The 24,651-nt window shown below is 45.7% G+C and overlaps 1 protein-coding gene across 1 annotated transcript in view; it reads right to left on the bottom strand.

The window, feature by feature from the left end:
* The window catches only part of nphp4 (nephronophthisis 4), a 425,525-nt gene that overhangs the window by 53,708 nt on the left and 347,166 nt on the right, over positions 1 to 24,651 (bottom strand). Inside the window, exons 17-18 of the mRNA XM_079525926.1 lie at positions 18,889 to 19,048; positions 3,677 to 3,814 (exon numbers count right to left, since the gene is read on the bottom strand). Coding sequence (XP_079382052.1) covers positions 3,677 to 3,814; positions 18,889 to 19,048 — 298 coding nt within the window. The remainder of the gene's footprint in view (positions 1 to 3,676; positions 3,815 to 18,888; positions 19,049 to 24,651) is intronic.

Genomic DNA, 24,651 nt, shown 5'->3' on the forward strand with positions numbered 1-24,651 from the left:
TCACTATGGCTGTGAACGTACGGTGTGTTATCACTATGGCTGTGAACGTACGGTGTGTTATCACTATGGCTGTGAACGTACGGTGTGTTATCACTATGGCTGTGAACGTACGGTGTGTTATCACTATGGCTGTGAACGTACGGTGTGTTATCACTATGGCTGTGAACGTACGGTGTGTTATCACTATGGCTGTGAACGTACGGCGTGTTATCACTATGGCTGTGAACGTACGGTGTGTTATCACTATGGCTGTGAACGTACGGCGTGTTATCACTATGGCTGTGAACGTACGGTGTGTTATCACTATGGCTGTGAACGTACGGCGTGTTATCACTATGGCTGTGAACGTACGGTGTGTTATCACTATGGCTGTGAACGTACGGTGTGTTATCACTATGGCTGTGAACGTACGGTGTGTTATCACTATGGCTGTGAACGTACGGCGTGTTATCACTATGGCTGTGAACGTACTGTACGTGGCCACAAATATAATCTCAGCGGGACGGAAGCAACAATAGATGAAGTGAGATACCGTGGCATGGTGAGATACCGTGGCATGGTGAGATACCGTGGCATGGTGAGATACCGTGGCATGGTGAGATACCGTGGCATGGTGAGATACCGTGGCATGGTGAGATACCGTGGCATGGTGAGATACCGTGGCATGGTGAGATACCGTGGCATGGTGAGATACCGTGGCATGGTGAGATACCGTGGCATGGTGAGATACCGTGGCATGGTGAGATACCGTGGCATGGTGAGATACCGTGGCATGGTGAGATACCGTGGCATGGTGAGATACCGTGGCATGGTGAGATACCGTGGCATGGTGAGATACCGTGGCATGGTGAGATACCGTGGCATGGTGAGATACCGTGGCATGGTGAGATACCGTGGCATGGTGAGATACCGTGGCATGGTGAGATACCGTGGCATGGTGAGATACCGTGGCATGGTGAGATACCGTGGCATGGTGAGATACCGTGGCATGGTGAGATACCGTGGCATGGGGGCAAAACTGAGAGAGAAGAGCATTTAGAGGGAGATACCGTGGCATGGGGGCAAAACTGAGAGAGAAGAGCATTTAGAGGGAGATACCGTGGCATGGGGGCAAAACTGAGAGAGAAGAGCATTTAGAGGGAGATACCGTGGCATGGGGGCAAAACTGAGAGAGAAGAGCATTTAGAGGGAGATACCGTGGCATGGGGGCAAAACTGAGAGAGAAGAGCATTTAGAGGGAGATACCGTGGCATGGGGGCAAAACTGAGAGAGAAGAGCATTTAGAGGGAGATACCGTGGCATGGGGGCAAAACTGAGAGAGAAGAGCATTTAGAGGGAGATACCGTGGCATGGGGGCAAAACTGAGAGAGAAGAGCATTTAGAGGGAGATACCGTGGCATGGGGGCAAAACTGAGAGAGAAGAGCATTTAGAGGGAGATAGAGAGATACGTGGGCCTCATGGTGTGAAGGATATATACTGTAGCTTCTCCCCTCTTCTTCCAACAGAACACACAACAGAAGAGTTGGACTGTGTTGTTGGTCCTCAGTTGACAAGTTCAGCCAAGCAAGACTTGGAAAACTTCTCCCCTGCTCACTCACAGTGCACAAGCACGCACGCACGCACGCACGCACGCACGCACGCACGCACGCACGCACGCACGCACGCACGCACGCACGCACGCACGCACGCACGCACATATACTGTACATCTCCCTTTCACCCATCAAGCCGCCAACGTCTCCCCCTCCCACCCCACACACACACACACAGCTATATCTTCCTCTCTGGACACTCTCCACCATTTTTCCATTCCTTATCAGAGAAGCACTGGGGCTCGCTGCCAATCACCTGAGCAGATAGTGTCCAGGTAAACTGCACTATATACTTCCACAGCCACAGGCGGCCCTGTCACTGGAGTGGAGTGGAGTGCACTGTCATGGCAAGCATAGCTAGAGTTGCACACCGAACTAGCCTATAGACGGTGTTGATTTCGACAGCAAATTTAGATTTTTAGTTTAGTCATAATATACGGTAGTCTTTTGAATTAAACTGGGTACAGATTGGCTGCATGTAATGTAGAACACAAGAGCAAGCAGTGGTACTGGTGGCATGTTTGCAGTGAGAGCTGCTCCTGTTTGTTGCATCCGTTTGGATCTTTAACTTTTTTTTTGTTTATTTTTATCCCACAATTTTGTAACCCATTTTTTTTAATCAAATGTAATCCTGCACACCTACACTCCCTCTGCCAACCTGCATGGGGCGCGTGGAAGGAACACGTTATTCCAACCAGTTCCTTTCCCCTCCATCAGGTGCCCCGGGTGGCCAGGGGGAAGTAGTTTAGAGACCAGGATTAATGCATGTTTTTTGTGAGGGTACCTCACCATAACACGGGGAGAACATGCAAACTCCACACAGAAAGGCAGTATCGACCAACCCCGCCTCAGGTATGGGAACTGGTGACGCGGAGGAGAGAACACGCCGCCAGCGCCCACAGCGTCCCCAGGGAGAATCGAACCCAGGACCTTCTAGCTGGGAGGCGACAGTCCTATACCGACTGCACCACCGTGCCCCCCTCTATTACATTTTAGAGTTAAAATAACTCTAAAATGTAAAATAACACTAAGCATTCTGTTTGCACGTGCTCATGACATGTCTGTGGGTGATATAATTTGACATGTGGTCGTGGTATAGCGCAGTGTAAATAAATGTTTCCGCTGAAACGTGAGGTGTTTCTTATAGGTTTGTTTCCACACCTCACACTGTGGAGTAATTGTGGGCCGTGCTCCCATACTTAATCTCATCATTAGAAGCATTTATATCTGTCTCCCTGAGTCCGTCCTTTAGCTATTATGTGAGGGTGCTGCTGACAGCTCCAATTGTGTGTAAGCACACAATTGCATGCATGCTCAGGCGCACGCACGCACGCACGCACGCACGCACGCACGCACGCACGCACTCACGCACGCACGCACGCACGCACGCACGCACGCACGCACGCACGCACGCACGCACGCACGCCTGCAGGCTCGATTAGGTTGCAAATTGAGTGGTACAGCGGTGAAGCCAACAGACAGGATTGTGAAATCCACTACATCTGGGTGAGCTGATCAAGGCAGAGGCACACACACATGCACACTCAAATACAATATGCTGAAAGACTACTAGACAGACCAAGTATTTGTACATTTAAATGTACACATGTACACGGCTGTAGCGAAGGCAGAACTGAAGTTTTGGGTGGGCCTGGCCAGGAGTGGGTGGGAGTTGCATGCACGCGTCCATTTAACAGACACTCTTAAACCCAGAGTGACTTACAGTAAGCAAGAACAATACATCAAATGCATACAAAAATACTGTAGTCATCAAGAATCATATACGTGGCCTGGGCCGTGGCTCAGCGGTCCAGGCACCTTGGCTGGTAATCCAGTCTGGCAGTGTGCCGCGGGTTCGACTCCCGATCCCGACGGCCTTTACTGCATGTCACCCCCCATCTCTCTCCCCATTTCCTGTCAGCCTACTGTCTGTCCCTCCATAACAAATATAAAATAAAGGCGAAAGCCACAAAAAAAAATAAAAAAAAATAAAAAGAATCATATACGTAAGCGAAGAACCTAACATGCGTCTGACATTGGAATTAGATACTTTCCACCACAGCGTGGGGTCAGCAGGTTCTTACCGTTGCGTCGTTGGACAGTGCTGCGGCCCGCCAGGCTGCCCCCGCTGAAGCCCACAGTGCTAGCGTGAGGCGTGATGATGTGGGAGCGCGGTGGAGGCAGCTCTCTGCCACCGCTCGGCTTGGGGTCCATCGGGCATCCTGAAGACAGAAGAGAGACACGAATGAATCACGTGAACCCCATAGCCTGGCCCAGCCAGCGTGCTTCCTGGTCTAATGGAATCTTATTCCAGTTTGTGGTTTCCGGCTCTTTCGGCATGGCTTTGTTTTGGTCCCCCCTGTTTGTTCTTACTCTCGCCAGTCGCTACGAGTTGGAATAAAATGTGGATTTACCAAACTAACTATTCCAAGACGTACTTGAAGAAACGTGTCGGATTCATATGCCGCATCAAGGCTTTTATTGGGTAGGCCCTAAAATTACGATGCCCGCCTTGATCACGGGGAATTTTGGGTATACTTCTGGTGGTCCAGGGAGGTGTAGCTTTGAACCTGTATAGGTTATACAACAGGGAGGTGTATAGGTTATACAACAGGGAGGTGTAGCTTTGAACCTGTATAGGTTATACAACAGGGAGGTGTAGCTTTGAACCTGCAGGTTATACAACAGGGAGGTGTAGCTTTGAACCTGTATAGGTTATACAACAGGGAGGTGTAGCTTTGAACCTGTATAGGTTATACAACAGGGAGGTGTAGCTTTGAACCTGTAGGTTATACAACAGGGAGGTGTAGCTTTGAACCTGTATAGGTTATACAACAGGGAGGTGTAGATTTGAACCTGTATAGGTTATACAACAGGGAGGTGTAGCTTTGAACCTGTAGGTTATACAACAGGGAGGTGTAGCTTTGCCACTGGAGTTTATACCATCCTACAACACGGTGAACAAGATGGTTTTAGGTGAGCTGAGAACATTAATGCAGAGACCCGTCCACATGACTGAGAAAACAGAGAAAATATAATTCAAAAGTTCACCGTGTCCCTTTAACAATGCTTCTATTAACTTCAGTGGAAAGGAGGTATATAGACGCCTGCAGCTGAAGAAAGCATTCACCATGATACATTGTACAAGTATAATTTTGTTACAAAGGCACAGCGTGGCCATGTTTCAAATGCTCTGGCCTTGACAAACTGGCCTTTTCAACTTATACAGCTTATACTGTGGCACCTCCTCAGGTAACAAGCCAGAGTTGGATCGAAAGCCAGATCCTGCCATTTCACACTAGAAACTAAATCTATTTATTTTATGGCCCAAGGGCAGCTCTCTTTCAGGCCAGATTTGAAAATGTGCATTTTTTTACCCCCCCGCCACAGACGAGCTGGGCTGTAACTGAAAGTTCAGGTCAATCAATGACTTTAAAGCCTTTTGGTCTGAATCAATGTACCGAGACACGGCCAGGTCTATTCATTAGAAAGGTTTGGACACGGGCAAGCTGGCAACATGCTAGGTGTCACGCTGACTGATGGCTACTGCTGGCTGTAATGTAGACGCTGTCTGGCCGAGTGGTCAGTGTGGGGAAACATGCAGGGCAAACATGCATGCTAGATTTGGCTTAAGTACAAATTTGAGGTACTTTTACTTTACTGGAGTATTTCAAACGTTCTATTTTGACTAGAAACTACATTTCAGAGGCAAATATTGTACTTTTACTTCATGTCTCCACTACATTTATTTGAAAACTTTAGTTACTAGTTACTTTGTAAATGTTGATTATTATTACAAAACATACATACCACGTCAGCCCTATACTGAACATCTTATACATACATATACATCTGCTATTTTCAAAAGATTATTATACATTTGATAAACTTGAAATGAGTAGCCTACTTTCTACTTTGTGTACTTTAAGTACATTTTGATGCCAATACGTTTATACTTTTACTCAAGTACATTTTGAATTCCGGACTTTCACTTGTAACGGAGTAGTTCTACATTGCAGTATCAATACTTTTACTTAAGTAAAACAATTGAGTACTCATTCCAACTTCTATAGTCACTGTTGGGCCGAGCGGTCAGTGTGGAGAACAGCAGATATACAGTAGCAGCTTACAGTGCAAACATGATAGATTTAGTGTGCTACCGGAAGCTGTTAATTCAGGTTATCAGGCGGAACTCATCACAGGCAAGCCTGGGAAAAAAAACACACGCCATTACGAAATGCCAAAGAAGACGTGCTAACTCTCCACACTGTATTCAATTGGAAGCCCCTTCTTGTAAATTTGAATATGGAAATCGCACCAAATGACTGTATAAGCGGCTCTATGTCTTTGTACGAATAGCCAAGCTGTCAGCTTGGAGCTCCCAAAACCCCTGAGTGTTAATTTCATCCATTTGTAACACTGAAAAGTGCACAAAATGGAACCAAATGGACGCTGACTGGGAACCCCACGGAGGATTTTGACTGTGTTTGTCTTTGTACGAATAGCCAAGCTGTCAGCATGGAGCTCCTATCTACCTCGAACCTGCCCCCCCTTGGCATATCCGGGTAGTCGCGAGCCAGAGGCTCCGTTTGGCTCGCAGACCTCTTCTGTCTCCATTCCCTGCTCCGACAAAAAAAGCAGCACCCCAACCATTCGCTCGCCCTCCTTCTTAGCGGCCAGCGGTGGGTGAGTAAACACTTCTTAGTGGCCAGCGGTGGGTGAGTAAACACTTCTTAGTGGCCAGTAGTGGGTGAGTAAACACTTCTTAGTGGCCAGTAGTGGGTGAGTAAACACTTCTTAGCGGCCAGTAGTGGGTGAGTAAACACTTCTTAGCGGCCAGTGGTGGGTGAGTAAACACTTCTTAGCGGCCAGTAGTGGGTGAGTAAACACTTCTTAGCGGCCAGTGGTGGGTGAGTAAACACTTCTTAGCGGCCAGTGGTGGGTGAGTAAACACTTCTTAGCGGCCAGTGGTGGGTGAGTAAACACTTCTTAGTGGCCAGCGGTGGGTGAGTAAACACTTCTTAGCGGCCAGTGGTGGGTGAGTAAACACTTCTTAGCGGCCAGTGGTGGGTGAGTAAACACTTCTTAGCGGCCAGTGGTGGGTGAGTAAACACTTCTTAGCGGCCAGTGGTGGGTGAGTAAACACTTCTTAGAGGCCAGTGGTGGGTGAGTAAACACTTCTTAGCGGCCAGTGGTGGGTGAGTAAACACTTCTTAGCGGCCAGTAGTGGGTGAGTAAACACTTCTTAGTGGCCAGTGGTGGGTGAGTAAACACTTCTTAGTGGCCAGCAGTGGGTGAGTAAACACTTCTTAGCGGCCAGTGGTGGGTGAGTAAACACTTCTTAGCGGCCAGCAGTGGGTGAGTAAACACTTCTTAGAGGCCAGCAGTGGGTGAGTAAACACTTCTTAGGGGCCAGTGGTGGGTGAGTAAACACTTCTTAGCGGCCAGCAGTGGGTGAGTAAACACTTCTTAGCGGCCAGTAGTGGGTGAGTAAACACTTCTTAGCGGCCAGTGGTGGGTGAGTAAACACTTCTTAGTGGCCAGTAGTGGGTGAGTAAACACTTCTTAGTGGCCAGTAGTGGGTGAGTAAACACTTCTTAGCGGCCAGTAGTGGGTGAGTAAACACTTCTTAGCGGCCAGTGGTGGGTGAGTAAACACTTCTTAGCGGCCAGTAGTGGGTGAGTAAACACTTCTTAGCGGCCAGTGGTGGGTGAGTAAACACTTCTTAGCGGTCAGTGGTGGGTGAGTAAACACTTCTTAGCGGCCAGTGGTGGGTGAGTAAACACTTCTTAGCGGCCAGTGGTGGGTGAGTAAACACTTCTTAGCGGCCAGTGGTGGGTGAGTAAACACTTCTTAGTGGGCAGTAGTGGGTGAGTAAACACTTCTTAGCGGCCAGTGGTGGGTGAGTAAACACTTCTTAGCGGCCAGTGGTGGGTGAGTAAACACTTCTTAGCGGCCAGTGGTAGTGGTGGAAGAGTAAACACTTCTTAGCGGCCAGCAGTGGGTGAGTAAACACTTCTGGGCGGACTGTGAATGATGATCGATTGCAGAGCTCTCTTCTCCAGCGCCGAACAAAGACTAAAGTTGAAATGCTTAATTAATTCATATTTAACCCCCTTTGACTGCTGGTGTTTTTCACTAACCATTGAATAATCACCCAGTATCATATGAAGCTCCATTCCACACACGTGTGCCTTAGCACTTTTGCTGCCCATTAGTGATATCACATCGCTGCCGATGTGGATACGGGCAGATTACTACTAGATTATTGCGATGCACTTCCGTTTCGCCATCTCCCGAAATGCAGAAGAAGAAAAAGCTAATGTTAGCATTAGCTCACGATGTTCTATATCTTTCTCCAGAAACGTTAATATGAGACTCTTTTTGATACAGTCGACAGTCATGGCGCCAAGACTAACTGTTCAGGAGAGCTTAAAAACTCTCCTTAACAGCAGATCTACAAGCCCACAACGTGTCGTAGCACGACGCGTTGTGGGCTTGTAGATCTGCTGCTATTTTCAGCAAGTGTAAAATCAGTCATGACGACGGCATCAAGGCCCGCCAAAATACAATTTAGTCGACTGTAACTAGGCTAACACTAAGACATTCCAGGTGACAAAAATGTGACTAAAACGAAATGAAAACTATTCAAGAGACTATACATGACTAAAACTAAAATCAAAAGGTGCTGCCTATAAATCAACACTGCAGTCAGTCCAGTCATAAAGTTTATTGTCCAATTGCACGCCCAGCTACTCGTACCACCCGGGCACACCTCCACATATTACTCTCCCTTGATGGAAACGGGAGGGGAGGGGGCTGGGGGAGGGGGGGGGGGGGGGGGGGGGGGGGGGCTGCTTCCTAAAAAAATCCGCCACCATCTCCTTTGTTTTTGCCAGTGTGGTTTTGACAATTTGACAGGTGGTTCTGTTTGCACCGCTGAACAAAGCTGTTAACCTATTTTGGGCGGGAACCCCTTTTGGTGTTAGCTATTGAAAAATAGCAGATCTACAAGCTCCTACGAGCTTGTAGGTCTGCCATTTTTGAAAAACTACTGACATAGAAACATAGCTTTTTCAGAAAACTGTCATTTTCAAACAGACATATTTAGAATCTGATCTCAGGTCAAAATGGGTTAAGCAGTCCTCTGTACTCCATCTCTTGGCCGTCCACTGACACATGCCACAACGGAGATAATCTGAATAGTTCTGGAAATGGCAAGTTGCTGTTATTGTGTGCCTTAAATCTGAGTGTAGACTCTAAAAAAAAAAGGAAGGGGGCCAGAACCCACCACCCGGTGGTGGATAATGTATGGTTTCTATTTTAATAATAATAATAATCAAAATCTGCAAAGTAACTAACGTTTTCAAATAATTGTATGTAGTGGAGTAAAAGTACAATATTTGCCTCTGAGATGTAGCGGAGTAGAAGTAAAAGTACTGAAAAATCCGAAATACTCTTTATACTTTTGGTACATTTTTATGCCTGTATACTTTTGTACTTTTTACTCAATTACATTTTGAATTCCGGATTTTTATTTGTAACAGAGTATAGTTCTACATTGCGGTATAGATACTTTTACTTAAGTAACTGGTGTCATGCTTGTGCCTGCGGCGTTCCACCAGCCACAGTGTGGTGATGGAGCTTAGAGGAGACGTCAACCCCTCCTTAACCCATTTTGACCCGAGATCAGATTCTAAAAATGTCTTCTACATCCTGACAGTTTTCTGAAAAAGCTATGTCTCTGTCAGTCGTTCTTCGATTTTTCAAAAATAGCAGACCTACACGCTATGAGCTTGTAGATCTGCTATTTTTCAATAGCTAAAGCATAATAGTCTAGTAGCCAGCCCATAGAGCCCCATTGTGAACCCGGACATGTTGAGTACACAAAGGTTTTATGTTAGAAATGTTTAGTATGGGACCCCAGCATGTAGAAACTGCCGGATGCTAACTTGCATATGTTGAGCAATTTTCATAATTGGCATAATATGTGACCATACCAATTACAACCTATAGAAGGCAAAATATTCAAAATGTCATCATGCTTTATGTAGCATGTGATGTGTCAAACTGATGATGATGCTGAATCCATTCCAAGCATTAGTTTTGCAAAAAAACACTCATTGGGCTAAAACGGCCAATGCCGTCATCACAAATTGATGATGTCAGCACATTTGGGCAAGTGGGCATGGCTGTTTTAAGCCCAATTAGTGTTTTTTTTGCAAAACTAATGCTTGGAATGGATTCAGCATCATGAAAACCCCCTAGTTTGACATGTCACATTCTAGATAAAGCATGATGAAATTTTGAATATTTTGCATTCTATAGGTTGTTAATGGTATGGTCACATATTATGCCAATTATGAAAATTGCTCAACATATGCAAGTTGGGTTCCCGCCCAAAATGGGTTAAAGGAGATGTCAACCCCTCCTTAAAGGAGATGTCAACCCCTCCTTAAAGGAGATGTCAACCCCTCCTTAGAGGAGATGTCAACCCCTCCTTAGAGGAGATGTCAACCCCTCCTTAAAGGAGATGTCAACCCCTCCTTAAAGGAGATGTCAACCCCTCCTTAGAGGAGATGTCAACCCCTCCTTAGAGGAGATGTCAACCCCTCCTTAAAGGAGATGTCAACCCCTCCTTAGAGGAGATGTCAACCCCTCCTTAAAGGAGATGTCAACCCCTCCTTAGAGGAGATGTCAACCCCTCCTTAGAGGAGATGTCAACCCCTCCTTAGAGGAGATGTCAACCCCTCCTTAGAGATGTCAACCCCTCCTTAGAGGAGATGTCAACCCCTCCTTAGAGGAGATGTCAACCCCTCCTTAGATGAGATGTCAACCCCTCCTTAGAGGAGATGTCAACCCCTCCTTAGAGGAGATGTCAACCCCTCCTTAGAGGATATGTCAACCCCTCCTTAGAGGAGATGTCAACCCCTCCTTAGAGATGTCAACCCCTCCTTAGATGAGATGTCAACCCCTCCTTAGAGATGTCAACCCCTCCTTAGAGGAGATGTCAACCCCTCCTTAGAGATGTCAACCCCTCCTTAGATGAGATGTCAACCCCTCCTTAGAGGAGATGTCAACCCCTCCTTAGAGGAGATGTCAACCCCTCCTTAGAGGAGATGTCAACCCCTCCTTAGAGGAGATGTCAACCCCTCCTTATTTCTTGTGATCCAGTTCCATTGACGGCTCGGAGTGACAACTGTCTACTACCACCTTGACATCCAAAAAAGAATAACATGGAACCCCATGAGGGGCATATATCCCATTACAGATACCAAATACCTACCGTGTGCGCGCGCCGCGCACGCACACACACACACACACACACACACACACACACACACACACACACACACACACACACACACACACACACACACACACACACACACACACACACACACACACACACACACACACACACACACACACACACACACACAGTGGCCTGATAAGCCTCAGAGAAACTCACAGCTGCTGCATAGCGTCCAGAGCACACCTATTGGAATGGAATATCAAATGAAATCCACCTGACAAAATACTTTAGGCAAGGCAAATTAAGACCACATGCTTTTTGCCTGAAGGGTGCACACACGCACGCACTGAAGGGTGCACGCACGCACGCACGCACGCACTGAAGGGTGCACGCACGCACGCACAATCTGTGGCACTCATTAGACGCTGTGGTCGTCTAGGCTATGCCGCAGGCCACACCTGCACGAGCAAGAATCTGCTTATTCTGAAAGGTTGCTGGCCCTGGAACGTGCAGGAGGCACGGAGAAATCGAATATTGCGTACCGTTCCGAAAAGCCCCTTGGCACGTGTTCACGTTTGTTTTGGGAGCCACTAAATCAGCGCTTTGTCGTGGCCTTAACCCTGAGTATTGCCAGCGGAGCAGAGATGAGAGGGATCGTGTGGGGAAGAGAGGTACAGTATACTGTAATGTAGTACAAAGTACAAACAACGGCGAGTTGCTACTCAATATATCTGATAGTTTGGCCCCTCTGGCAGGCAGCTCCCTCTTACAATTACTCAGCTCTGGACGGACAGCTTTAGGCCTGCCCTGTCCGCTCACACCGTGCCAAGACCCCCCCCCCCCCCCCCCCCCCCCTGAGACCACAAATCCGGATGTCAGCTTAAATTTCAGCGGCGAGGATAACCAACCTGCAAATGTGGTTAAACAGTTAGCGGGTGAACAGTGAGCAGGGAGTCACCTGCATGACAACCTGGGATGGCACTTGAGTCGCTGCTATCCCATGATCCATGCGATGATTTCAGTCCTGGTCAATTAATTAACGTGATTGAACGGCCACGCCGAACTACGGGGGTTGCAACGTCAGTCAGTCCATCAACTGTGTTTGCTCGTGGGCGTCAGGTGACACGTGCTTATCTCATCGCGTTCTTGCAGGCTTATTGACGGAATCCATCGATAATAAAAAAGTATGTGTGTCTGTCCTACCGGAAGTTTAGGCCTTTCAGCCTCATAATAATTAGGCGCTGTGATCGGGATCTCTCCATGAGCTTTGTTATCGATCGGAGATGTTTATATACAGTGGCAAAAGTTACGTCTTCACAGCAGTACCGGGGAGTATAACTCAAACAAATGTGACATTTATATTTGGGTCGTCTTCACCGGTCGGGAGGGACAGGAGATGGATGTTGAAGGGAAGGCAGACACCTCGCCCATTAATCTGCAGAATTGTGCTGTCTGTGTCTGTTTGCATGGCAACAGAAGCTCCCTCATTCCTCTCCCTGCCCATTATCAGGCTGTTGATAAAGGAGTCTAGGTCTCTGAGAGACTGCCTTGGGAGGCTGCCTCAGTTCCCCTCCGACTCCCACCCAACTCGGCAGGGATCTCACTTTACGGCCGATAAAGCCACTTAATTGCTGCGTTCACAGAGTCTCACTTCATGGAGTTGTCCTCCTCTGCGTGATGTGTCCTAAAGCCTTTTTAAACAAAATGCCGAAATCCCTCCCCAACACAATTAAAGCGCGTCAATGTAATGTCGTGTTGAAGCTAAGACTTCCCAAAAGCCCAGAAACTCTTAATGAGACTGGAGCATTGTGGCAGACTGCAATGCATTTTATTGAATTGTAGCCTCTTTTTCTTTTTAATTGCCACCTCAATCATCCGGTTTGCAGATTGTGTGGATCTGTGGATCTGTGAAGCAAGCAGTGGCTTAGGAATACCTTAAATTAGAAGAAAAAAAAGGTATATATTTTTGGAGGGGCATGGTCGCTCAGCCCCTTAGTACACAGACCATATCAGGTCATGTCTTGTGCAAAAAATAAATAAAAAATGATATACACAATGAGGCAAGACAAGAATTCAGACTTAAGAAGTACGATAGACTTACTTAAAGTAAGGAGTCAAAACGTGCACATCGAAGCAACGGGAAATCCCAGTAGTGGCTCAAAGTACAGACCACTGTTCCCTCCTTAGATATCCCTCCAGGAAGATGTTATACAGGATCAAGTATAAACACGAAATAAGAAAGGCTCTCTCTCTGTCAGCCCGTCCCTGTGTAACCCTACGGGTCAATAGATAAGACACACATACAGTGTCCCTGTGTAACCCTACGGGTCAATAGATAAGACACACATACAGTGTCCCTGTGTAACCCTACGGGTCAATAGATAAGACACACATACAGTAACAATCTGGACTACTAAAACCCGTCCCTGTGTAACCCTACGGGTCAATAGATAAGACACACATACAGTGACAATCTGGACTACTAAAACAATATTGCCTCAAGGCAACACAGGAAGAGACGACCACGAGAACAGTAGGATACGATCAATAAAATCACACCTGTGTGAAGTGAGGGGCGCTTTGATCATCGTACATCATCAGTCACATTCTCCATTCATTGTCACTGGGAATTTAACACATTTTGGGCGGGCACCCCTTTTGGTGTTTTAAACATTGTTATAATTTAGCTATTGAAAAATAGCAGATCTACAAGCAGATCTATAGCAGACATACAAGCTCGTAGCGCTACGAGCTTGTATGTCTGCTATTTTTGAAAAATCGTGAAAATATTTATTTCAGAAAACTGGAGGATTTAGATTTTTTTTATTTAATTTTGAGGTCTAAATGAGTTAATCTTTCTGTAAAACGAAAATCTACACTAACAGCTGAATATAGGAGGGGCTATAGCGGCCCTCACAAATATACAGATTTATCAGTGATATGTAAGCTCCTTTATGAATACATCAAAGATACAACTTTACACCTGTATGGGTCTTCGTCAGGTAGGAGGAACAGTCCTCTCTCTTTAGGGGGGGGGGGAAACCTTACCCAACACAGCATGCCACAATGTCACATTATGCAGGTACAGTATGGTGCCTTTCAAGATATTAAGCATGGTTGCTTTTTTATATATGTAAAAAATGATTGAAAGGACCTGACGGCATAAATCATTACCATTTAATTAATGACATGTCAATCCCACCTCATCATAATTAAAAAGGATATTATGTGGTGTTTCGCTCTTTGTCGTTCTGGCGATGATGATCCGTCACTCACCGTTTCCAATAAAGGCTAATTCTGATGAATTCCCACCGGAGCCGAAGTACAGACATGATTAATTGCACGCATGGCCGAAACACATTAAACTCAAAAAGCTATATAACCAATTTTTGGGGGAAATCATTTTTATGAACCATTTTCAACCTGGCACAGTGGCATCCCCTGTGTTGGGCATGTCTATCTGTCTCTGTTACTATACATGACAATATTAAAAACAACAAAATAGTGACAAATAGAAGAATGACATTGTATGCCTATTTTCGTTATGGTTTCGCGCGACACCACTTTATGACAAAATCTAACCAAGTGGTTCAAATAGTGGTTATAACCCGATGATGACAATAATAATGGACTGCATTTTTATAGCGCTTTTCTATGCTTCTGTGCTTACTCAGTGCGCTTTACAATGGTCCATTCATTCATACATTGGGAGGTGAAGCGGTCAACAGTCAACGCCTGCGTCCCCACATTCACACACCAACGGTGGCAACCACTGGAGGCAAGGTATAGGGTTCAGTGTCTTACCCTGGCAACAGAGATATAAGTGTAAATTGCAGTAACTATTGCTCACGTGCCATTGCCAAGAAGGGTCGACCCTCTTTCTCTCCTATAGTCCTTTGAGCTCATAGCTCAACATAACACAATCCACACGCCATAGAAACAACCTGCCTGTGGTCTGCTAACCCCTCTGTGTGTGTGTGTGTGTGTGTGTGTGTGTGTGTGTGTGTGTGTGTGTGTGAATAGTACAAGCATGCAAGTCATGACATGCTTGCGTGTGCACGAGCGTGTGCGTACGCGTGTGTGTGTGTGTGTGTGTGTGTGTGTGTGTGTGTGTGTGTGTGTGTGTGTGCGCGAAGACGGCCGTGCGTGCTTGTGTGAATGTGTGCGTGTGTTTTGGCCAGCAAATCCCTGTCAGACTCTCTTGCGCAATCAGTCTTAGCGTTGGTAAAAAAAAAAGAATCCTCATTCCTGAGGCTATTCTTCAGCAAACACTAATGACCATGAAGCCTCACATCCCCTCACCGCTCTGCAAATGTCACCACCTGTATCCATTACACCTTGATGAGAGACAGACAACGAGACAGTATATGGGGGGTGGGCGGGCAGAGAGAGAGAGAGAGAGAGAGAGAGAGAGAGAGAGAGATGGAAATGGACAATATATACTGTATGTAGAGCAGGTGCAAGAGAGGTGAGCAGGAGAAAAAAAGAGATGAATAAAAAGAAAAAATATCTGCGAGAGAAAGAGAAAGAGAGAGAGAGAGAGAGAGAGAGAGAGAGAGAGAGAGAGAGAGAGAGAGAGAGAGAGAGAGAGAGAGAGAGAGAGAGAGAGAGACAAAGACTAAAACTGGGGCGGCTGCGAGGGAAGGTGAATTTGGGTGAAAGAGGAGTGACAGACAGGAGAGAAACGACTCACCCGCCTCTCTCTCTCTCTCTCTCTCTCTCTCTCTCTCTCTGCGGCAGCATTGATTGTGGGGCTGTCGTGCAGCTGGAGAAGGCGCCAGGCGCGGGGCGGGCCCGGGCCCTGATGGATATCTAACTGCTTGATTGAAATTTACATGCCAGATACTCTCCTAATAACTCACCGCGCTCTCGCGCCCGGCCTGCTTTGGGTGATGAAGAGGCGACGGGAGAGCGATTGAGGGAGAGACAGAGAGAGAGAGAGAGAGAGAGAGAGAGAGAGAGAGAGAGAGAGAGAGAGAGAGAGAGAGAGCGAGAGAGCGAGAGAGAGAGCGCACAGGCACACCAAGATACAGTATCTTAACACGTTAAGACCCTAGGCTAGGCTGTAACGCAAGGCACCTCATATAGCTTTTAGCCACTTAAACCATTATTTTAAACTTTAGCTGTTGAAAAATACAGATCTACAAGCTCATAGCGCAGCACCGAGTGCAGCGCTATGAGCTTGTAGATCTGCTATTTTTGAGACATCGTGAAAATGTGGCGCAAATCGTTGTATAGATATCCCTGGAAACAAATATTTTCAGATGGGGGGGTCGGCGCCCGAATATACAGATAATTCTGGTGATCCTTGGGCACCTCTGATACATTTTACTTCTCTGGTATTAGTTTGATCACCTCATTTTCAAATGATCGGAATCGGATCGGGAGCAATAAACGTGATCGGAACATCCCTATAGTATCAATAATACTGTATATCCATATCATGATATTAGACTGGATATCATCTGCGATTTGGGATATTGTACTACCTGAATGAACTGTCTGGTGCTGGGACTCTGGTGCAACGCACAGGTCTTGAGCCTGGTGAGAGCAGGAGTGGACCTGGTGAGACGTAGGAGGGGCCCGGACAGGAGACAACCCCACAGAGCCTAGTCCCTCCATGCGCCAGAAGTGTACCTCCCAGCCCTGGCAGAGTAGTTCTGGAGTAGTTCCAACGGATTGTGTGGCCCTGGTTTTTCCCTAGTGGGACTGATTGAGAGTAGCTACTGGGACGTACTGTAAGTCGGGACTTGATCACTCCCGGCTGGGTCGCCTGAGTGAGGGGTATGATGTTGAGAGACCCGAAACCCCGTTGACCTCAGGATACATCACTGAGGATACGTCCCAGGTGCATCTATGCAATGTTTTTTAGTTATTGGGAAGTGTGATCAGATCGGGAAAAAACGATATCGGCAAATACTCCAAATCAAATGATCGGAATCAGAGCAAAAAAAAAACGTGATCGGGACATCCCTACAGAATACTTCGATATTGCAGTATTGATACTTTTACTAAAGTTAAACATTTGACTACTTTTTCCTCCACTGGCTGTGGGTTCATACTGTATATCAAATTGGGCTCGTTCATCAGTCGCCAATGTCAAGATCCATAATGTGAAGGGATCGTCCACTCATATCCTTTATCACTGCAGATAGGAACCATCAGCAGGCCTATTGAGTTTAACACATTTTGAGCGGGAACCCCTTTTGGTGTTTGAAACATTGTGTTGTAATTTAGCTATTGAAAAATAGCAGATCTACAAGCTCATAGCGCGCCACCGAGTGGCGCGCTATGAACTTGTAGATCTGCTATTTTTGAAAAATCGATTTAGAAAATAAAATAAAAATTGAGGTCAGGCCTAAATGGGTTAACGCCTTTCTATTCATAGACCATTTACGGCACCAACTTTCCACCCATTATTATCCTCAATTGCACGGTTAAGAGAAGGAAAAAAATCGCTTGCCTCCTGGAAAAGCTCCAGGTTGTGTCATTTCTCTCCATTATCTCCAGCTGAGTGTTGTCATTCCTAGACCGAGCCCGGCGGCGCCGCCGCCCGTTGATCGCTCATGCGGAACACCTTACGTACGTGTCAGTGAAAGTGTCACACACACCCATTCAGAATGCCAAACCCAAATGTCAAAAACTGATGGGAAAATGAGGACAATTTTGAAGCTTCACTTTCTTCCCTTCTTTTTTTTGCCAATGTTTTTTTGTAAGTCGGTGCTGGAGAAGAGCATAAAGCAACCAGGCTGCGCTGTGAACTGTCACCGTGATCAGTCAAGAGGCACCACAGGCGGAGAAGTACTGTCTCTTCCCCGTCGTCTTCCGTTTGTATTGTTGCGTTTAAACTAAAGTCACTAGTCATCAATAATCTCTCCTCCAAACAATCAAACAACAATGAGGCGGAACGTGTCGATGGTCTGCCAACAACTATAAGGCCCACCGGGGTCAAGGCCACGTGCGCCTTTGTTTTACGTCCCAAGAGAGGTCCCATTCAGCGCTGCGCCCGTTTCTTCTTCTTGTTGTTGTCATATCTCGGCTCTGTCTCACGTGATCCCCATGCTACGACTGCTACGTGCTGATGCACACATCCACACAGGATCAACATTAAATAAATAAAAAACGACGACAATACCCATGCATGCAATTTCCCTTCCGGGGATCAATACAGTTTTGTTTTGTTTAAGTTTTTGTCTCTGAGGAAAAACTGTGCTCTCCTTACCGGCTCAGTAGCCTTGTGGTTAGAGTGCCCGCCCTGAGACTGGAAGTTCGGGGGTTCGAGCCCCGGCCAGGTCATACCAAAGACTACCCAAAGTCAGCATCATAGGGTTGGATTGGGGGTGAGGTCCCTGCGACATACTAGCATGTGGAGGTGTGCTTGTACATCAAGCTGCCTCACGCTAACAGAAACAGGAGATACGCTAACAGAAACAGGAGATACTGTACGCTAACAGAAACAGGAGATACGCTAACAGAAACAGGAGATACGCTAACAGAAACAGGAGATACTGTACGCTAACAGAAACAGGAGATACGCTAACAGAAACAGGAGATACGCTAACAGAAACAGGAGATACGCTAACAGAAACAGGAGATACACTAACAGAAACAGGAGATACTGTACGCTAACAGAAACAGGAGATACGCTAACAGAAACAGGAGATACGCTAACAGAAACAGGAGATACGCTAACAGAAACAAGAGATACGCTAACAGAAACAGGAGATAGGCTAACAGAAACAGGAGATACGCTAACATAAACAGGAGATACGCTAACAGAAACAGGAGATACTGTACGCTAACATAAACAGGAGATACGCTAACAGAAACAGGAGATACTGTACGCTAACAGAAACAGGAGATACGCTAACAGAAACAGGAGATAGGCTAACAGAAACAGGAGATACGCTAACAGAAACAGGAGATACGCTAACAGAAACTGCAGGAGATAGGCTAACAGAAACAGGAGCTACACTAACAGAAACAGGAGATAGGCTCCTGGCCGTACATGGGCCTCGTGGCTCGGCGAGGCTTACTTACCGACGTTGCCCGTGCGCACGTGCAGCCGGCCCCGGACAAGGGTGTGCACGTTGAGGGGGGACCTCATCGTCGGGGTGTCCTCCTCGCCCACGTAGTCGGTGGTCAGTACCTCCACCTCGTGCAGGGCTTGCACGGCCTCGCGGCCCTGACGCAGCATGTGCTGTGGTGGACAGTGGTGGGGGAAAAGTATTACATTGTTGTTGTTTTTTTTATGATATGTTTTTGGCTTTGTTTGCCTTTATTGATAGATTTGTACAGTATTACAACAGGAAAGGGGGAGAGAGATGACACACACACACACACACACACACACACACACACACACACACACACACACACACACACACACACACACACACACACACACACACACACACACACACACACACACACACACACACACACACACACACACACACACACACACACACCAAAGGTCGTCGAGATCGGGACTCGAACACATCGTCAGGCTAGGTGACTGGACCGCTCGACTGCGGCCCAGTCCAGTGTTCAATTGTTTTGTCTTAAGTAAAATCAGACCTGAAGTGAGTGGTGCAACAGCGCCCCCTGTTGGTACCCTAAACATACATAGGGACACAGGGATGGACATTGCTGTTCCTTGGAGTGGCTTCAACACTCAAAAAGTAATAATGCTGCAACACAGAAACACTCCAGTACAAGCTAAAGTATACGTGAATTCCAAATGTACTTGAGTGAAAGTATTGGCGTCAAAATGTAATTAAAGTCCCAAAAGGAGAAAGTACTCACTGCTCACTATGCAGAATGTGCCATTTCAAGTTTTCTAAATAGCAGCTCTACAAGCTCACAATGCATCGCAACGCGACGCATTGTGAGCTTGTAGAGCTGCAATTTTCAAAGGGCCGAAATGTATAGAGCTGAGAGTGTTTAATGTATGTTTTGTAACGATTATCAAAATAACTATAGTAACTAAAGTTTTCAAATAAATGCACTGGAGTAAAATAAGTACACTACCGCATACTGTCAGAAACTTGTTGCTCTTTAATAGTTGGACATTTCGGTTCGTTAGACCTTCATCCGTCAAGCTCACAATTAACACGCCATGTTGTGAGCTGGTACTGTAGATCTAGAATTACTGCTGAAAAGCGGTGAAGAATATTGGAATAGTGATAATAGTGTGAAATGTTGGACACTGAGCACACAATGCAGATACAGTGGATGATATAAAGAACAGACTTATTTAAACATTGGACAAGGACAATGTGTTATGATTCAGTGCAACACTCATGTTAAAAATGTGTGTATCTCAAAGCACGCAAGGCCTCACCCGACACAACCCCCCCCCCAATAACACTGAACTAGATACACACGCGCACACACACGTGCACGCGCGCACACACACACACACACAAAACACCGAGACAATAAGTGGAACTCTAACGAGCAGTCAAGCAGACAAACAGAAGGGGAGAGAAAGGGGGAACAAGAAATGAGCGCTCGGTGCACCGGAAAATCCTCAGTGTAGATTTAACATGGTGAACATGGGAGAGTAAGAGAAACGGCCCATTATGTACACGCCAGAGTTAAATCACCACTGAGGATGTTTTCAGCGTGAGGGGGGGGGGAGTTGGAATCAGATTAACCCATTTTTGGCGGGAACCCCTTTTGGTGTTAGCATTATGTTATGCTTTAGCTATTGAAAAATAGCAGATCTAACGACTGACATAGAAACATAGCTTTTTCAGAAAACTGTCAGGATGTAGAAGACATTTTTAGAATCTGATCTCAGGTCAAAATGGGTTAAGCCGTTTAGACCCGAGGACGCATCTGTGTCTCCCTTATAGCTTTTAACCACCGTTATTAGAAACCTTAGCCGTTGAAAAATAGCAGATCTACAAGCTTGTAGCGCTGCATTCGGTAATGCGCTACAAGCTTGTAGATCTGCTATTTTTGAAAAATTGTGAACATGCGACGCTAAACTAATATTCTTTCACAGTGAACGTTTTTAACTCAGATCTTTGCTTCTGGGGGGGAGGGTCCCTGGAACAACATATTTTCAGGTGAGGGTCCGACGGCCAAATACAGATCATATTTGGGGCTACTTGACATGAAAAAGGCCACCGATATAGAAAACTGTTTTTCAGAAACCTGTCAGGATTTAAGAAGACATTTTTGTAGAATCTGCTCCTCAGGTCTCAGTGGATTAAACCCGGTGCAAAATGAACAGAAGACAGTTCTGAGGCGTAAAGATAAAGCAAAGAACAGCTGCGTCAGACGGGGGAAAAAAACCCAACGCCACATCTTGCACAACTGGCAAGAAGAGAGACATTTTAACTTCAATGAATAGGAAATTGTGTCGAGCTTGAGGAACGCTTGAAACAAGCCTTTAACCCATTTTGGGCGGGAACCCCTTTTGGTGTTAGCATTATGTTATGCTTTAGCTATTGAAAAATAGCAGATCTACAAGCTCATAGCTTGTAGGTCTGCTATTTTTTTTAAATCGAAGAACGACTGACATAGAAACATAGCTTTTTCAGTAGAAGACATTTTTAGAATCTGATCTCAGGTCAAAATGGGTTAATCTGCAGCTTGTTTATTTAATAGGATAAAATAAACAAAACCGAGGAGAACTCTTAATCGTTGGTCAGGGGTCCAACATGAAAAAACATCCCGCAACAAAAAGGCAGCTGTGTGTTGTTTTTTCGGGAAGCGAAGGCACGCGCTCTGAGGAATGGCCCGCGGCGGCTCGGCTGTTTCATGTTTAACCCATTTTGGACTGAAAAAAAAGGCTTCTAAATCCTAATAGTTTTCTGAAAAACCCATGTTTCTATGTCAGTTGTGCTCAACCTTTTTCATGTCAAGGACCCCCAGAATTATCTCTATTGGGCCACAGACCCCCCATCTCAAAATATGGTGTTCCAGGCAGGGACCCCCCCCCCAGAAGCAAATATTTTAGTTAAAAATGTTCGCTTTGAAATATATATTCAAAGATTTTCACCACATTTTCACGACTTTAAAAAAATAGCAGATCTACAAGCTCGTAGTGCGCCACTCGGTGGCGCGCTATGAGCTTGTAGATCTGCTATTTTTCAATAGCTAAAACATTATAGAGAGTATGCGCATGCTTAAAGTGAATGGCACATCGAGTGGCAAATCGAGTGGCAAAGCAACAGGCAAAGTGAGTTTAACATCGTTTAATGTTGTTTAATGCAATCAGATATGACTTTTCTGTGTGGATGTATGGGCTGTCAAGGCCAGAAAGTAGTTTTTTGCCACTCAGTAGGCGTTCCTGCATAACTTCCTGGTTTGATGATGATGTCACCGTCACGCGCATACCCTCTATACTGAAAACACCAAAAGGGGTTCCCGCTCAAAATGGGTTAAAATCCAAACGTGCAGCAGGCCGTCTCCTCGTTTTATACTCACGCCATTTTCTTTGAACGAAAGACACACCACCGGCATTTGCATATACTTTCCTATAAAGCATAACAGCTGACGACGTACTGAGTGGAATGTACTGACGACGTACTGAGTGGAATGTACTGAGACGACGTACTGAGTGGAATGCTGAGGAGAATTCATTTCAATTACTCGGAGCCATGTGGGCATTATAGCTCTCCGCCAGGGGATGGGGAGGTGGGGTGCTGCGTTTTCAAAGCACTCCCCCCACTTAGTTCCTCGAAGCCAAGCGACATCAATAGACCGCGAGAAAACAAATGAATTCATTGCGAGGAATAATTAAAAAGATCTGTTATCCGTGTGCCAAATATTTGGACATGCTTCTGAGCTTAGCCTGTTTTTTTTTGTTTTGTTTTTTTGTTTTTTTTCAGGCACGTTGAAAAAAAGGCTGAAAGAAAGAACTGCAGAGAAAGATGGAAGTGGAATTAATTTGTGGAGTAATTTATGGTTTGGTTTCACCAGCTGCTCCTAGTTTCAGTTCCATTGCAGGTTATATCAAAAATCACACCCGTGTGAACTGAGTTGTGCAAGGTCTTATATAGCCTGATCAGCTGTGGTCTGACGTAATGTCAGTGACCATAGTAACCATGCTCATTCTTTTGGGCTCCACGTACAGGTACACACATACATAGACACATAGACACATAGATACAGACAAAGCTGGTTATTGGAGTGGTTTGCACCACTCAAAAGCTGGTTATTGGAGTGGTTTGCACCACTCAAAAACAGTAGATATGTCAGTAAAATAATATTCATATTTGGTTTTGAGGAAACACAGGTATAATATCTATCATTTTCAACTTGGCATCCCCATTTTGGGCATGTCATTATACAGTAGGTGCAATGTGCCACTTTGTGCATAACCCATTCAGGACAGTATCCCCTTTTGGTGTTTTAAGCATTATGTTATACTTTAGCTGTTGAAAAATAGCAGATCTAAAGCTCATATGAGCTTGTAGATCTGCTATTTTTGAAAAATCATGAAAATGTGGTGCAAATCTTTGAATATAATATTATTTTTGCTTCTGGGGGAGGTCCGTGGAACAACATATTTTCAGATGGGGGTCCGCGGCCAAATACAGATAATTCTGGGGGTCCTTGACATGAACAAGGTTGAGCACCACTGACATACAATAGAAACATAGGTTTTTCGGAAAACCTTTAGGATTTAGAAGCATTTAAAAAAAAAATCGGCCTCAGGTCTAAATGGGATAAAATAACACATTCCCCGATTGTGACGTACTGTATAGATCTACGTCATTTAAAATAGTCTGAGTACCCGCCATTGGTGTAGATCTATACCCCAAATGGTGTTAGTAGTTATGATAGATTGAGTCGTAATGCTGCGTACATTACATACCCAGTTGGCATTTCTGGTGAAAAACCAGGTTTATCCGACGGCCCATAGCCGACGTTGTAATGGCCGTGGTAAGCCTTTGTGGTCTCCGAGCGATACAAGGACATCTGGTCTGACACAACACACACACCGTACCGTAAGTGACATACGGTTTACGGTTTTTGGGGCCTTCAAACCAAGGGTTGCGCGGAAAAATGCTGCAGGCCGGTACGGTACGGTATATACGCATAGTTTCATTAAATAGATATTCCACTGTTAGGTTATTGTATGATTCATCATGATTATTTTTTATGAATATGATGTATTACCGCTCTGGATTAAAGGATCAGTTCGCCACTATAACATGGCATTTGTCATGCTTTAGTATGATATGCGTTCATGAAAGAAATATAAATATTTTCATTTGGCGATATAGTGGCTGACAACGGCTCATGTAACGAGCCGAGGAACGGTGCGCTCATTTCCTACATTACCCACAGTGCATTGCGCGACAGACAGACAGGCAGCCCCAGGCACCCAGGAAGCTGAAAGTTTCTCGTGTTGTTGTTGTTTGGAGTTGCAAGCGATAGAAGTAATAATAGCTAATATTTAGCGGTAGTAATAGTAACAGCAGTAGTGGTGGTATAGTAGTTAGTAGCCTAGTCTCTGGTAGTAAGTAAGTAGCGGTAATAGTAGTGAGTTCGAACGTGCGTCGGACTCGAGAAGCCACTGGCTGGCTTTGTTTTTAGAACTCGTTATGACGAAAATACAGATGCAATCATCCAGCTTTACTCTGTACTGTACTCGGACCACTTTGGGTGTGCAGTGAACATTTCACCACCGCAGATATCTTCCAGTTCGACCGCAATCTAATGGAAGAATTGACGCGGATCATCATCATCGAAGCAGAACAGAGGTATGTCGTAATAAACTAAAGCTACGACCACATGCATTTCCTTTCAAAATACATGGTTGTTGTTACACGTGGT

This window comes from Electrona antarctica (genome assembly GCF_951216825.1).
Source record: "Electrona antarctica genome assembly, chromosome: 2".
NCBI lineage: Eukaryota > Metazoa > Chordata > Actinopteri > Myctophiformes > Myctophidae > Electrona > Electrona antarctica.